The sequence below is a fragment of the Cuculus canorus genome, chromosome 6 (assembly GCF_017976375.1).
Source record: "Cuculus canorus isolate bCucCan1 chromosome 6, bCucCan1.pri, whole genome shotgun sequence".
Taxonomy (NCBI): Eukaryota; Metazoa; Chordata; class Aves; order Cuculiformes; family Cuculidae; genus Cuculus; species Cuculus canorus.
Genome location: NC_071406.1, coordinates 34142197 through 34158919, shown reverse-complemented (window position 1 = coordinate 34158919; position 16723 = coordinate 34142197). Strand labels below are relative to the sequence as shown.

The following is a 16723-nucleotide window of genomic DNA, read 5'->3' as shown; positions in this document are numbered from 1 at the left end:
TACATGAAGGCCTAGAATCAGAGAAAAATAGTCTAACTTTTAGCAAGAAAGAGTGTGGTGTTAAATAGAAAGAACAAATCTGCACAGTAGCCTGCAAAATCACTGTAATGACAGTCAATAGTGCAAGGGTACGAAAGCTTTCCATGTAGCCACAAATAAAACCTCCTTTAAACACAGACAAGTTGCAAAAAAAAACCCCAATAATCTGCAAAGTACAGTTTAAAAGTTCAGTTTTAGTCTCAAAGCAGAGGAGTGATGTTTGCTTTATGATGCGATCTATATGTCACTACATTACGCAGGAAGGCAAACACTCATCCTGTCATTCTAAAATGCAAGTGCAGTACAGTTATATAATACCAATATGTGTACAATGCACATTCAGAAAGTCTGCCTTTCTCTTCTAGGTGTAAAGTAGTGGCATCTGTCCCCTTTCACAGCACACATTAAATAACCCAGTCATTGTAGGACTGGGAGAGGGAGGAGAAAGGGGTTTTAAATACTGCAGCAGCAGCAATTTCAAATACTTGTTTTCAGAACAGTGCTTTATGATAAACCCTTTGGGGAATAACATCCCATGCAAATCACTGAACACTCAGTGGTTATTTGCTGTTGATGCCAAGAGCTGCTAGTATTATAGTCCGATTAGCTACAAAATTAAGTGCACCATTTGTCCCTAGGATCATACACAGCAGCTAAGCAGGCAGACCAGTGTGCCAGATGGTAAATATACTGTAATATCAGCAAAGAGTGAATCCTTAGTATTGCCTCAGTGTTGTTTTCAGCACACCTTATTACAAACGCTAAGGTGTACACATGTTCATCTCACAAAGATTTCTTTTAAAGTACAACAAATAACTACTTGCAAAATCTGTCTTCTATTTTACAGTAAAAGCTGCCTTCAGCTGTGAAGCACTGGCAACAAAATGGGCCACAAGCTTCTATTTGGTACGCAAGCACGTGCTTGCGGAGGGAGAGAGGGGGAGAGAAAGAGAGAGAACTGGAAAGCAGCTTATCTAGGTTTAGTATGACAATTACTTTTACTTCAGGGCGGATTTTAGAGCATAAATTAAAACAAACCCAAAGATGTTCATGTTTCAGAGCCTGTTGACTGACAAGAGGCACGACATATTTATAAAAACGAAGAAATAGAATCAGAAATCCCAAGAAACACTGACATTTCTGAATTAGCTAAAATTTTCTTCGTAGCTGTAAAAAAGGATTAAAGGAGTAATAATGTCCATTACTGCACAGAAAAGCTGTGCTATGTAAAATAATAATTTTTCATGAACTTTTATAAGCTGCAGTTAGTTACCCTAAGTTCATGATATGCGTGTATGTATACTAATAACTAACTAGCAGAATTTCTATAGCTTGCAATAAAATTTGTACTACATATAGAACACCAAAAGAGTAGCTGTTTATTCTGAGAAATATCCACCTGTGCGTTTCATGCATGCACATTCCTCTAATTAAAAATTGTATCACAAGTGAGCAAAAAAATGTGAGATTTTACAGATATGGTTAATTCTAATGTTTCCTAGTTTCTGAATGTTAGCTCCAAATTCTGCTATCTACACCTCTGTATAAAAGCACACAACTTATATGAATTCATCCTGAAAGCGAATAAATTAAAAGAAACACATATAGAAGGACATATAGCAATGAGGAGGAAAATGGGGAGCTCCTCCCTTTCCCTTTGCATTTTAGATGCCTGAGGAATATCAGAAAACACCCAAATTGAAGCTACCTAGCAGCTGCAATTGTTGCAACCTGTATTTGTCTGGCTTCTTTTTCTGCATATTCTCTATCCACAGCTCATAGTTCAAATGAGATCATGATGAAGTAAAGCAGTTGGTTGTCTTTACACTTTCCACCTTCTTCTTTCAGTCTTCAGTCATTTCAGAAATACTGAAATGCCAGCACTCAATAGTTTACAAGATTTTAACTTTGATTTTAGATACAGGCTCACAACTTCTATTTACATGTTTTTATGGAAAAGAGGCAACGGTTAAGTGTTACATTCACAATGATGCCATTTCACTAGCCTGCAAGAGACAACAGCAATGCCAGGTAAGTTTCTCAGAAGGAAAGACCCAGTGTAGATGTTCATACCCACAAATGGCACAGAGAGGAAGAGCAGACCCTTTCCTCTACTTTTACACCACTAGGAACTTGTTTTGGTTAGGAGCACATTCAGGCTGTGTTCCACTGAATCTTTAAGATATTCCCTCTCTTCCTTCCCCTCATCTACTGCAGCAGACCAGCTAGTTGAACTCAGAGGTTAACTCGTAAAGCCTGCAAATAAAGAATTTTATTTGTGCTTTTTATCTGCAGCATAAGAAAAGTCTGGTTTTTTTTCTTATGCTGCTTTGGTCCTGACCACAGAGAATAAGGCCATCAAAAAAACCCAAACCCTAGATAATTCCATTTTACAAATACGTAATTTAAATTCAACATCGACATTCACTTTTTTTAAAGTACTTTTAAAGAAACAAGGAAAAAAGTTTCGCCAACATATGGTGGAATTTTTACATATATATTGGTGGCAAAATGAACATTCCTAAAGAGTTACACACACAGAATCTGAATGAAAATGGAGCAGGATTAGGACAGCTGTTGCTCAGCTCCAGCTCTTTTCTGTACTGGAAACTGGAATTATATTGACTAAAATATATAATGTACAAGCTGCTTATGACATCACTGCCAGTTTACTTGATGAGAAATATTAATATAATAAGAACTGTTAACCAAATCCTGCTAAAGTGTAAGGTCAGTCATTTGTAACTGGAAAGGAAACAGGGTCAGATGCACAAAGGAATGAATATTTCCAAACCATAGAGTAAGTTCTGGAATTTGACTGCCTCTGTTTCTCTGCAGCCCCTCCATAACCCCTTGATTAAAATGCTGTAGTCACTCAGTAAGCAGCATTCTAAAAACGCTTTATGTTTTGAACTGCATACAGCAGCACAGTTTCTGCTCATAAACAAACTAGGAAAACAGAGCTTTGATGGTATCGCTATGAAATAGAGGGCACAATCACCGTAAAGTACATTAAGACTTACCAGCAGCGTGCAATCAAACTGAGAGGGCACCCTAGCTGAGGTCATACACAAGCCAATCGCTAATGAAGTTTTATTTGATATTTGCATTATGTTCTTGAATGACGAAATAACAAGGATTTATATAGAGTGTTTTTTGTGAAGGCAAACACCTTGATGAGCAAGATTAGAACTGAAAACCATCTCACTTTGGAGATCAGTTAGAAACCAATGAAAAGAAAAGAACCACATTTAAGAAAGTGAAATTAAATGAAGAGGTTACAAGTATGTTTTCTAGGAACAAATGCCTTGACATTTTTCAGGGGTTTATAACAACCATGAACTTAATACACATAATAATGCAATGCTGTTGCAGAAAGACCTATGTAAGGTATCACGCCACAGCACAGTCCCTACCAGCAGCACCAAAGGGCTGAGGCACACTCACTCAGCCTAGATTCAAGAGCCATGGGAAACCTAATCAGACTGATATGGTGGAGCTATAAAGGGCAACGCCACTGAATACAGCACGCAGGTTTCTTGAAGGAGGAAAGGAAGGAGTTGTAGACTCTGAAGAAAAGCATAGCTTTTAGATTAGCTCTTTGGCAAATAAGTTCTGTTCAAGAAGAAGATATTAAAAAATCAGTAGAAGGTGAGCAACAGAGAAATGCACGGTGATTGGAAGTTTATGTAATGCAAGGAGAAAAGAGGTAAGAGTAATAGCTTTAAGACTAACTAGAAAAGATGGCCTCCTAGCACCTGATGCTTTCAGATGCTGCTATTCACATGAGCAATTTGTGACAGAATATCTGTGTGATATATGGAGGATAATTATTCCACTCTACTTGGTGCTGATAACTCCTCCAGCTGCAATATTGTCTGGTCTCTGGTAACGAACTGTAAAGCACACAAATTAGAGAGATTCCAGAGGATTGCAAGAAGACTTATTCTTTAGTAAAGGATGAATAAGTATCCTTATGCCTATTAAAAAGAGAAGGCTGTGAGGAAGGAACACCAGTATCTCAAAACAGTCTTACAGAGCTGTGACTGAGACAGGAATATGTGGCAGGGAGGGCATGGACTTCAATTGTGGTACAAATGAAATCAAGATTGAGTGGAAGTACAGCCTATATACCCTTGTCTGCCCCATTAACAGCTACCCTAATAAAATTCCACTACTAAAGTTTCCACGTCTAGAGAGATAAAGAGCAATGACTAGTGCTAGAGATGTACCCCTTATCTTCTTATTTGTCTTTGCTCCTACATTCCCACAAGCACTGTTAGTGATTCTAAAGTCCTTCAAGCTAGCTAGCAAACTTCAGAACAACGGCCACTTGCTCTGCTTTTGCTACTGATATCGTGGGCATACCAAGGCATTGGCCACCTGTGTTGGTACACGCACAACAAGGGACTCCTTTATGCCCGTGCTGATTCAGGGACATAGTCTTTTCTCATCGAGTTCAAACTCATGCATGCTTTCTCCCATGGGAATATATAGAGTACACATACTAGAGAGTTAAATTACCTACTAGGGAATCTTTACTTGAAAGAATAACTAAGCACTCAGGTGGAACATCTAGAAAAAACACAATTCTTACTGCTACAGAGTTCTGAACACATTAGGCAAAAATTTGCTAAGCAATCATCTAGCTATATTTAACTCTATCAGATCAAGTGAAAAAGGTTAATCCTGAGGCTTCTCTCGGCTCTATACATTTGTACAGTCTAAAGCTTAATGTATTGGACATCACCACCTGAGTGACTAACACAGACACAAGCAGTACTTTAGAAAATTCTGCTCTTGGATAATCACTTTAAAGATACTCTGTGTAAGTAACTTTGGTGTAGACTCACAGTTTGTAAAAGCCCTTGCCTAAAACACCTGTACTGCTAGGTGCGTTGACAAAACAAAAGGAAAGCCTCTCATGAACCCAAAGACCAAATTAATAGGTTCTATTCTCATGTTCACAGTCCATATACTTGACGTCCTTCTCTACTGAGGAGAGAATAAAGCAGTCAGTACTGCATACTGCTCTCACAAACTGGGCCCTAGAATCTGAGGAGTCACAGATGGAAATAAGGTTGGGTGACTTTTATCTCTTTAAACTGTGAGCTATATTAACATTACAACTTCCTATTACTCTACATGAGTAAAGTAGAGTTACTTCATATTTTCTTTACATGAAAATTAGAAAATAAGATTCTCAGAATATGTCAAAGTACAAGACTTTGCAAAGGATATAAGAGAACTGGCAATTCTACCAAACTCCATTTCTGTACTGAAAATGTTGAACATCACCATATTAATTTAAAACCTGCTTACCTCACAAGAAAATCTTTCCTCATCCTAAAACTCAAAGCATTAATTGTTAAAGCAAGAAGTGTAACATAATGGCGTAACCCTTATTTGTCTGTAACTTGCTAAAATAAACATAGCGAATACACTGTCAGAGATCAGATTAAGGGATTAAATCCTATATTTATTCGTCCAAAGCCAATTCCTATGTTTGAGTAACAGTCTTTAATGATCAGTAAAAAAAAAACAAACATATTTTAGGGTCTATTTTGGCCTTATTAACAATTAAACAAATAAGCATTCAATAATATTAGATGATAGGCCTGAAACAGCAGCAAATTGCTTTTCACAAAGCACAAAATTCAACTGTGAAACTGATTGCCACAGGCCTTTCAGAAGATCAAGCCTACCTAAAATGTCCAAAGTGCTTAGATGAGTAGAGAAGTAAGTATGACTACTGATGGGTATTCAGCACTGTGGTTCTGAAATAAAGCCTGGCTTGGGAGGCTTCTAAATCATGCATGCTATAGCATACCATACTAAGGAAGAGGTTACTTTGTATATGCTGTCACAGATTCCTCCCTAAACTAAAGGCAGTGGCCCTTAGCTCCTGAAAGTTTTTGGCAATAGCCACTGAAGTTTTAAGTATGCTTTAAATAAAGTTATCCCAGTGACCCAGACCACAGTAATTAACTCCTAAAGTCTATGGCACACATTTTTTTTTTGCTGTCAAGTATTCAGCTTGAATTCTAAGTCAAATCACCCAAAAGCCACCCTGTCTAGAACACATTATTTGGATCTGAAACAGGTTTAAAATACATTTCAATTAATCCTCCTAGGCTATTAGAGAGAGTATCTGACACTGTAATATATTTTTTGCCAAAGCCCTATTTAAAACCATAATATAGATTGAGCTTATAAAGTAAGTTCACCTCTGAAGAACTTGAGATTTTTCTAGAAGCAAGAAGCCCTTGCTTAGGACCACATTTACGGACAATAATAGCTTTTAAAATATATATATATATATATATATATATATATATGTTGAAATACTGTTTCTTGTCTACTGTTCAGGTATTTCATTTCAAGAAATAAAATCTATGCACAGCACTCAACTACAATGATTTAAATAGTTGTTCTTAGCAAGATGAGAGTACATGCCCAGTGTGCCCTTCAACAGTATATGTCCTCTAGCAGTAAATGTGGTACTTATAAATTGTTTCACTATTTTTTAGTAAAACGCAGTCACTTTTGCTTCATCAAATATACTTGTCATTTAAACCTACTGCTTGGGATAAGTACAAAAAGATAAAAAGTTACATTTATAATTGAATATCAATGTTTGATGAACTGCAGTATAAGCAAGAAGGTGCAGAAAAGAAGCTCCATTGCCCCATCTGTTGGCTAACTAAGCTCTCAAGAAAGCCATCTACGAACCTTTAGACAACAATGCTAAGTGGAACCAGTTTGGTTTTCGATACAATTCCAAGTTATACCATCACAAATTTATGATACCCGTGCATCACCAGTAACTTTTCTACCTAGGCACGTAACAGCTGAGTTTCTAATACACTTCATGGATTCTAATTTATTTTAATTAAACAACAGAGCATGGTGCTGCTTTTTTGAGCAAGGCTGAGATTGACTTGCTTGCATTGTCATTCATTGATAAATGGTCTATAGAGAAAAGGCAGTGTTTAAGAGGTGTCACTTGATTTTTTTAAGTCCAAGCTTAACCCACTTGCTTCTAAAGCCATGGGCTTGAACATAAGTTTTTAAAGGAATTTACTGTTATTCATAAGTAAGTGACAAATATTTCTAGCTGCCACTAGGGACTAAGATAGCCAGATCTTGAGCATATGAAATAGATCAAATATGACTTGATTTTGTCAAAAAACAAGATCCTAGGATCTGAATGACTTAAAAGAAAACATCTAATTAGACCACGAATACAATAGCTCCTTTGTATGAATGCAAGTGTAGTGAATAATTACAGGACAGAGTACTCCCATACTGCAAAGAGAACAAGGATGACAGTACGACCATGACAAGTTCAAGGTGTGTTTTATTCTTTCCAACCTATAAAATCCCACTGACATGAACCTATTTGTATTGCAATACAGCTGCTGCAAGTCATAGGTTTGGTTAAGGTCAGTTCTGATGGGGCTCCTGGTGCTGAAAATGGTGAATGAAGAGGATAGGGGAAGAAGGGAGCTAACACGCTTTAGGTAAATAATCCATTTAGAGGAATCAAAACATGTCTCACAGACAGGAGAGGTAGTCGAAAGGAAAAGCATAGAAGACAACTCAAAACTAACACAAGATACAGAGAAATTAATCAGTGTTGAAAAACACTACTGCTGACGTCCTTTGTTTAATTGTCAGTAGATAAATCCATATGCTTCCAATAAGAGAGGGGAATTAAAAAAAAAAGTGTGTTGATGAAAACATGCACTCCTGTAGATAGGACATTGTCTCAGAGTAAACTGCAACCGTATTAACAGGTGCAAATTAAATAGCACTCAATGTTAAAAAAAAGTTTGAAAGTAGCCTGGAACGTGAGACCTACCTGCTTGTTGCCCTACATTACGTTGCATACTTGCTCAAGGAAAATCTAATTCCCTACCCTCAAATGAAGATAACTGCTACTTGCACCATCAAACTGAGGACAAGCATGTAAGCAGTCATCCAAACTCTAACGGCAATTAAACACTGTCAAGGTCTCACTGAAATCGGGGTATTTAACTAATGTTTCAGGCTAACTGCTGCCTTTTAAAAGCTCTTTACAAGAAAGGGAAATTAAAAGAACCTCAGTAATGCAGGATCATCTGACTCCATTATGCTCCTTTCAGTCCAAAAAATTACTCCCACTTCAAAAGACAAAATTCTACTCCTGCTTAGGCCACAATCAAAATAAGCAACTTATAGGACCTCTATAAAGACATTAGCTGCTGGTCAGGTTTGCTTTTTCATAGCTATCTATGCTATTATTAAGGTTCATAAAATAAACAGAATCCCTATCACCTATCCACAAATCTTCAGGTCTCCAATGCTCAATAAAAACCTTTTCTTGCAAGAACAAGTCCCCTTTATGTTGGAAACAATTTCTGTATAGCAGACTCAGGGGAAGGGAGGTGAGGAGGTTGGCTTCCTAGCTGAGATCTTTGGGGCTCGGTAGAAGAGAAGCAAAGGGGAAGAAAGCTGTCCCATGCTTTGATCACAAGATTAAAAAGAGCACAATCAACACAGAAAAAATGGTATGTGCAAGGAAAGATGGAAAGGGAAGAGCCATGACAGGTGATGGATCACGTGGTGTTCTACTTCCTGCCCCCTGTCTGTCACAAACATAACTTAAATAGACTGTACATCCATAGCACGCAGTTGTGCAAGAAAACAATATAAATCTAAGTAACAATATGGCAGACTTACTTCACTATCAAATTAATTGTTCAAAATAACTTAAGATTATTGTATTCTACTCCCTGTTTTGATGCAAACATATCCGACAGATATCAAACTGAGGAGAATAGCATGGAATATGCTCCATGTTGCTTTGGTAATAAGGTGCTGCCTTGGGGGTGGGGGAAATCAGGATCCTGTTTTAGGAGTACTGCAGAGGTGAGAAAGTAGATGCATTTCCAGATTATTTGTTGGAAAAATACAGAATGAAAGTCTTTTAAAATATAGCTTAGAATGGTATTTTTCCAGTTTTTCAGAGTTCTCCTTTAATTGTATTTTTATATAGTTCTTTTTTTTAATGCACTTTGAGTGAAAATTATTCCCAGCTCTTGTATGATCTACAAGCTCACACTTCAGTATTCTGAAAACTTTTGAGAGGGATATATCCTACTGTGACAGGATTCTGCTCTTTTTCTCAGCACAACTGCCAGAGCCTCAGAGAAAGCAGCTGCACTGACTATCAAAGAAGACCAGCCGCACTAGAAGAGAATCAATCTACCCTGATAAGCAAGAGACAGGTTCAGATTGTGATGTTTGTTCTTGAATTGAAATGTTTGCAATGCCATGTCTTCGTTCAGCTCAACCACAGAATATTACATTACTTTCAAACAAATTACATCACCATAACAAGGTACTTAGCTTACCCCTCCCATTGTAATGCCATCGATAAGTGCCACATATGGCTTCTTGCAAGTGCCTGTAAGAAATGTAAAAAAAAACCGTATGTTCTTTCAAAAGAGTGGACCTGTGACTGTCTGTATACATGACACAGTTTCCCATGTCTTACTTCAGCAAGAGCAACAGGAAACAAATGGTAAATTAAACAGTAAAGCATCAACTTATAATGAAGGTATTTCATGTAATTCTTAAGCAACGAAAAGCAACACCAGTTACTGACTTACAGTACTCTGAGTGTTGTAAGAGTACTTGTATACAACCACCAAATACCAAGTTGTTTGCTATGGGAGTACCTGACTATTCAGCCACATCTGGCTATCACAAATACCTTTGTGGGACCTTGGAACACAATAGGTTCCTTTCACCCCATCTCACAGTCAGATTAACAGCTCAGTGTGTACCAACAGTACAGCACTTTAATACAAACCCAGACACAGTAGTAGCTTTCAGCCAGAATGTGACTATAAACTGCTGCAATGCATACATGTGTTGTCTTGCCAGCTCTGTTGCATGTTACAGCCTTGAATGTGGTGCAGGCAGGTCAAGATGATAATGCCAGTGTTTTATCTACCAACTTTATCTGTTCAGGCCTTTTGGAGGCATGAAACTAGAGACCTGAGGCTTTCAACCACCATTCTTGGAAAGATTTCACAACTTCACTCTGAATGATACCACTGGCTCACATTCAGTGTTTTCGAGTCAGACACAAAGTTCAGTTGGATTGCTGATACAGGTATCCACTGCAAGTGTGTTACCAGTTTTTCTACAGCAACTTGTTTAAAAAAAATGCAGTTCAATCCTACAAATTAGTATTTGGAAAATATAACAGAGTTGCATTTTTAACTTTGATATTACATGAAAATATATATTAATGTACGGGCTCTAGATGCTAGCCTTTGAAATAAATTTCTATAGAAACATGCCTTTCCCATAGCAAATGCTGGGAAAGCAGCTCCCCTGTGTATTTTTGAGTTGTAACATATGAGATATAAATAAATCCCTTCAGCAAAAATCTCAGTCATAAAGGAATACAATCATACCAAAGTTATCAAAAATCTACGTTTTGTAACTATATGTATTATGGACATAGAACACCCTGAATAAATTTAAAGTATGTACCCTTGCAATACTTTAATAGACTAGAACAGTTAGTTGGAAGTGACTTACAACGATCAGCTAGTCCAGCTGCCACAGTAATACTAGTTATTCCCAAATATAATACATGAAGGGTTAAACTGTTTTTCTGGATGAAGACAAGAAACTTACATGACAAACATGCTAAAAACTGGAAACTCTGTCAAACAGTAAAAATACTTTCTCAGAAATTATTCCTATTCTAATAACACTGTGTACTTCTGATGATCTAAGGTGACACACAACATGTCCACCTCTCCTCTGGTAGTGACTAATACTGAATACAAAGTTTAAAAAGTCAAACTGTACTCAATTAAAGTAAGTTTGGAGAAGTTTCTTCTCACCAAAACATTCAGCTCTTGACTTTCACCCTAAAGAATTAATATTCATCCTTAATATTTACCCAGTGTCTTTGCAGTTAGTTGTTTTAAGACCACATCCTCCTAGGTACTTTGCAATAAATTAAGGTGGTTAACTCCTAGCCTGAGTATTCATTTATGCAGTTCATTTAAATGGAAAGCTTTAAAATAATTTGATCTCCTGCTTTCTGGCTGAATATTAATGATTTTCCATGCATCTATTTTTATCTCAGGTTTTCTTTGAAGTACATCAATGATATTTAGTGCAGAACTGCACCATCTGCGTCTAAGACTTAATTCATCCATAGCACAAATATAACTACACAGAAGAATGGGATGGAATGAGGTAGCTATTGTAATAGCTTAAGCAAAAGAAAAATTCTGCATGCAAGGTGAAAAATGAGATATGTTACACTATTGGTATCGAACTTGTTAAAAAAAAATTACTGCTTATGTTAATACAGTCTTCCAAAGATTAGCAAAAAGAGAAAGTGATATACATTCTAAGCTATTACTATGAAAACTACTCTTTCAGAATTTGCTATTAAACATACCTATGGTGTTGTTCAGGGTATATTCTTCTCTGAAGAAATCCTGTGTCAGTCTACCTCCAACTTTTCCTGCCTCTGTGATGGCTTAAGAGAAATAAAAATTCTGAAGATAATTATGGTTAATGCAAAATGCAAGTTAAAAAGTTAATGTCACATGATAACAGTTTTTCTCCTACAGCAATCAAACAACTTAGTTCTGCTCTATTTTATTTGAGGAAATTTGCTCAAACTTATATATAAATGCAAAGTTTCAAATTTGAGTCGATTCTACTACACTGGAGACTTTGTCATATACTTGTGAAATTTCTTGTTTGTGATATTTCGTATCAATAAATAGGACAGTCACTTCAAACAAGTATACTGAAGACTCTGAATACTAAAAATGGGAAGCCGATTAGAGCAGGACATCATTCAACAACAATGCTTGTTTACCTAAAATTTAAAACAACTGTTAGTTTTCACAGTTTGGAGATTAGGAGTCCTGCAGTCCATAGTTACAAAATAACCACAGATTGCTAGTGTCAACTCCTATCTACCCGTCTCACAGATTGGACACAAACTATCCAACAGTAACAGAACTACCTGTTAGAACTCTTCAAGTTTCTTGTAAAGAATCTGTCAGGAATGAAAACCTGGGAATAAAAAGGTAGAGACAAAAACTCTCTCCTTCCAGGAATAACTGGCTGCTATTACCAGTTATTCAAAAAACACCAGTTTTTACTCTTTTATACAACGTTCTGACAGCCATCTCCTGACAAATAACTTAAATAGAGTCGGAACATCAAGGCATCATAAGAAGTTAGGACAATTAATCTAACTTTCTGTTGTGCAGCAAGCCTCCCTTTACCTGAGTTACAGTAAACAAAGGAAATCGGTGCTAAGTAGTAAGTGGCAAAGATAGGTCAAATGCTTAAGTGACCATAGCCCTTACCTTTGATGTCACCCCCAGCACAAAAAGCTTTTCCTCCAGTTCCCTTTATAATTATTAGAAAAGTTTCAGGATCTTGCTCCCACATCTAAAAAGAAGTAAATGTTTCCATGGAAGATTGAAGTCTGTGCAAAAAATGTTTCTCTGTATACTGTCTAGAATTCTTATTTTACTTTTTCAAAAAGCAAATCAAACCATACTTAATATTTTGTCTTAAACTGAAGTCTGAGCGTTAAATGTCTTTCTGCCACTTCTGTGCCCTATGCAATCTGACAGAGATCAGCAAAGCTGCCTTGTGTATTTCAGAAAAAAGCCTATGCAGAGCTCCCAAACTCTGGAGAAAGGCAGCACCCCCTAAGACAGGACCACAGTGCTGAGATAGAAACTTGGGAATATGGAAGATATAATAACACCAGGCCAACTAATAAAAGCTGTGTAAATCCAAGGTGCATGGAAAGGAAAACAGCAGTGAAACGGTTGATTTTGTCAAAATGACTGAAATCAATGCAAATCAAGGACTGGTTCAAATCAATTTGAGCACAGATACCTTACTAGGTACAAAGACTATGAGGCAGGTCTGAATTAAATACAATGCTACAAGACTCCAGCAGTGGTGCAACTGTATTGAGAAAAAGATGCCTTTTACACCTTCGCTGCACACTTAAACTATGCCTATGTATCCCTTCTTCAAACAAGTATACCCAGATAAGAGAGAGATAAGATATCTCTGTATAACAGCAACCGTCCTTAAAATCATGCCACCTTTTAAGGTTGTGCTTCAAATAAAGCCTGATACTCAGCACTACAGATGAAGTATTTTTAACTTGAAATTTTCTTCAAAGAATACATCAATTTGCAACATAATCTGAAATCATTGGCCAGTGCACTCAGAGACTTTCATTCTCTCAATTGGTACAGTAAGAAATGTCAGGCTGAATTTTAAAATTGGCTTGGATAATGTATGTCTAGTGGATGGGTAGAAACAGGGTTACTAACCTTTATTTGTGGATAAATTTGACGGATCATGGAAAGATTAAATGCATTGAGAGCCTTGGGTCTATTCAGAGTTATTACTCCTGCACCTCCTCTCTTTTCCAACAACACTTCAGCTGTGGAATCTGTGTGCTTAGACATTTTCTGTACATGACAAAAAAAATAAATAAATAAAGCAAATGTTATCAGTTAGACACCTGGAGTAAGTACTTACAACATTATTTATGGAAACATTCTCAAAAAGTATTTAAGATAATAAAACATGCATTTTGGAATTGTATTCTTAAGCTTCTCCAGTGTACTTCAAGGTACATTTGCATTTCCTAAGCAGTTCTTTTGTAAACACTTTATGTTTGATTTCTTCAGAGTAGTAACCTTCAGACCAGCATCAAAGCCACACACTCTTCAACAATATTTGTTAATTTAAAACAAAAACAAACACCAAAACACAAATCCATGGCTCTTTAAGGCTTGAGATTCTGAAAATGCCTGCAACAATTATAGCAATGACAGTTCCATGTGTCCTTACTGGCAGTTTCATGCTGCCAAACCAAATGTGCACATCGCAAAACCAAATGTGCGCGTTGCATTGTCTGTAACAATTTTTAACGGTAGAGAACAAATCACTAAACTATTTTCACAATTGATTTCAAACTCACAGTTGAAGGACATTTAAGGAACACACGGAAGCTATCATAGAAACTAACTGTAAAAGTAGGTAAGGCCAAAAATACTAAACTTTAACTTACGGTATAATACAAATTTGCAACTAAGTTCAAAATAATGCAACTAGCTCAAAATAATGGACAACATTATGCTGGAGCCATAAATGATGGCATTCAGAACCACTGTGAGCAGACAACGTTAGAAGACGCATGTACTGTTTGTCTCAGGGGAGTTAAGAGTCCCAAAAGCTTCCAACTCTGTCAAACAAGATACTGTTTCTTACCAGATGTTGTAATATTACTTGCAGCCTGTTGAATGGCTTCAGCCTGAAAAAGAAATATTAAAAAGGTAGCTAAAACCATAAACCAGCTACGTTATCCCCTAATATAGGACTGCTGAGTGAAGCAAACCTTTGACAGAAAAATTTCTGAACACAGTTGTTTTACATTCTTCTTTTCAAAACAAAGTAAAAAGAGAGTAAAATTTTGATATGAAAACTGTTGGGAACTTCTTTGCTTACTAGTAAATAGCAGATACCAATGCCAACTACTACTGTTGTCTATGTGTTCAATTTCAAGTTAGAAGGAGAACCTGGAAATAAGACTACAAAGAGTTTAGGCAGTACTGTTTGACATTTAGCAGAGTGTGTCTTTTAAAGATTTATGGCCTTTTTCTGGACATTTAAACACCAGCATGTTAAAAAAATGGTCTTGTCAAAAGTGTGCATTTCAAAAGCTTCCCCTACGCCAGACCCGCCCTCACAATCTATGCATGCATGTTTGTATGGCAGCTTGAAGGCTGCTCCAAGGAGATAGCCACACCATGACATTTTGTGGACACGTTACTCAATTTAAGTCATGAAGATATTATTTATTAATGGTCATAGTGCTGCATGGGGGGTACAGTTAACATTTGCAGGACTTCAGACACTTGGCTCGTGTTAATGACTGATTTTATCTTTCAGCCTCTTTGGAGCACAAACCCCAGCCAATTAACATGTTCATGGAATCACAGAATGGTTTGGGTTGGAAGGGACCTTAAAGATCATCCACTTCCAACCCCTCTGCCACGGGCAGGGACACCTCCCACCAGACCAGGCTGCTTGCTGCCCCATCCAACCTAGTCCTGGACACCTTCAGAGAGGTAGAAGCCACAGCTTCTCTGGGCCAGTGCCTCACCACCATCAGCGTAAAGAATTTCTTCCTAACATCTAATCTTAAAGGCATTCCCCCCATCACCCCATGCTGTGAGAAACACTTATTCACTGGTAAAATATTGAAAAGGACAAAGTCTTCAAAGCAAAGGCAAAAATATTTATATTTTACAATTCAGCGCTGAATTGGATACCCTTCTAAAAAAAAGACATGCTATCTTACAAAAGCAGTAGGTATATACAAAGGACCTTGTAAGTTCTTAAAGAATGTTTATTTTTTTAGGTTATCCAACCACGTCTGGAGAGTTTCTTCAGGTTATCTCCTGACCCAAGACAGCCACATCTCACAAGTCAATTAAGCACATCAATAAATTCTCAAAGCCCTAAGACAGGTTATTTCTTGACCTATAAAACAGCTACATCTTACAAAACAATCAAGCATATCAATAAATTCTTGCAACTCTAAGAGAGTGTTTATTCTTTCTGTTCATTCATATATTATCTCTTGATACAAGACAGATTTATGATACAAGATAATTAAACATACGAGCAACCTGCAGCAAAACTTATCAATTAATTCACTCAATGCCCTTCTAAAAAGTCCCTTCTCAGCTTTCCTGTATCCCCTTCAGGTACTGGAAGTGAAAACACTGTTAACTTATGCTGATTTTTACCAAGTAAAGGAGGTAAAGATTTCATACAGAAAATCAAAGCCCAACCCCCTCACATCTGAGAAACGCTGGGTTCGCATTCACCTCCCACCACACGAGTCAGCTCAGCACGTTTCGTGCTAACAGCACAGCGGCCTTTTTAACCACGTTCTCACTTTAGAGAAGGGAAAATTAACCTAGGCCTGGCCAACCTGGGGTTTAAACAGCATTTTTCCCCTTAAATCAGCATTTCAGTAGCTGCGGGGGCGGCAGCGCATGCCAGCGCAACCCCCGTACCCGGAGCCCCCCGCTCCCCGCCACTTGGAGGGCGAGGGCGGAAAGCGCGAGCAGCCACCCCCATTACCTGGGCAGCGCTCGCAGTGCCCGCACCGCCATGGCGGCCGCCAGCGCGCGCGACCGCCGTCACGGGCAGCGTGAGGCGCATGCGGGTGGGGGGCGGGTGCCTTTCTACCCGCCGAGGGGCGTCTCCGAGGGGCTGGTCTTCCTCAGCGCTTGCTGCTGTGGAGTTGGTTCTAGCTCCGTGCTTGGCGTTGCGTTTGGGATAGGGAGAAACCTCCGAACAGAGCGGATTAGAGAGGAAGAGGCATCTGTTCAGCGCAGATCAGACGGAAAAGACGTTGTCGTCTTCAAAGAATGAACTGTGTCTGGAAAAAAAACACAGAAAGAAAACATACTGTCAGAGGGCCGTTGTGCCTAGCTTTCAAAAAAATAGGATTTCTTAGATAAAACTTTGCTTTAGCGTAAATAAAATATATTCCCCTTTTTTCTGATACTAACTGCTTGTGTGAGGGCCATGA

The 16723-nt window shown here is 37.8% G+C and overlaps 1 protein-coding gene across 3 annotated transcripts in view; it reads right to left on the bottom strand.

The window, feature by feature from the left end:
* HIBCH (3-hydroxyisobutyryl-CoA hydrolase) overlaps positions 1 to 16384 on the bottom strand; it is a 41768-nt gene extending 25384 nt beyond the window's left edge. For all 3 annotated transcript variants that reach the window (XM_054069329.1, XM_054069327.1, XM_054069328.1), the window contains exons 1-6: positions 16270 to 16384; positions 14386 to 14428; positions 13440 to 13580; positions 12447 to 12531; positions 11519 to 11599; positions 9438 to 9490 (exon numbers count right to left, since the gene is read on the bottom strand). In XM_054069329.1, the coding sequence (XP_053925304.1) occupies positions 9438 to 9490; positions 11519 to 11599; positions 12447 to 12531; positions 13440 to 13580; positions 14386 to 14428; positions 16270 to 16301 (435 nt within the window). In that variant the 5' untranslated portion in view covers positions 16302 to 16384. The remainder of the gene's footprint in view (positions 1 to 9437; positions 9491 to 11518; positions 11600 to 12446; positions 12532 to 13439; positions 13581 to 14385; positions 14429 to 16269) is intronic.
* Positions 16385 to 16723: the final 339 nt, after the last annotated feature.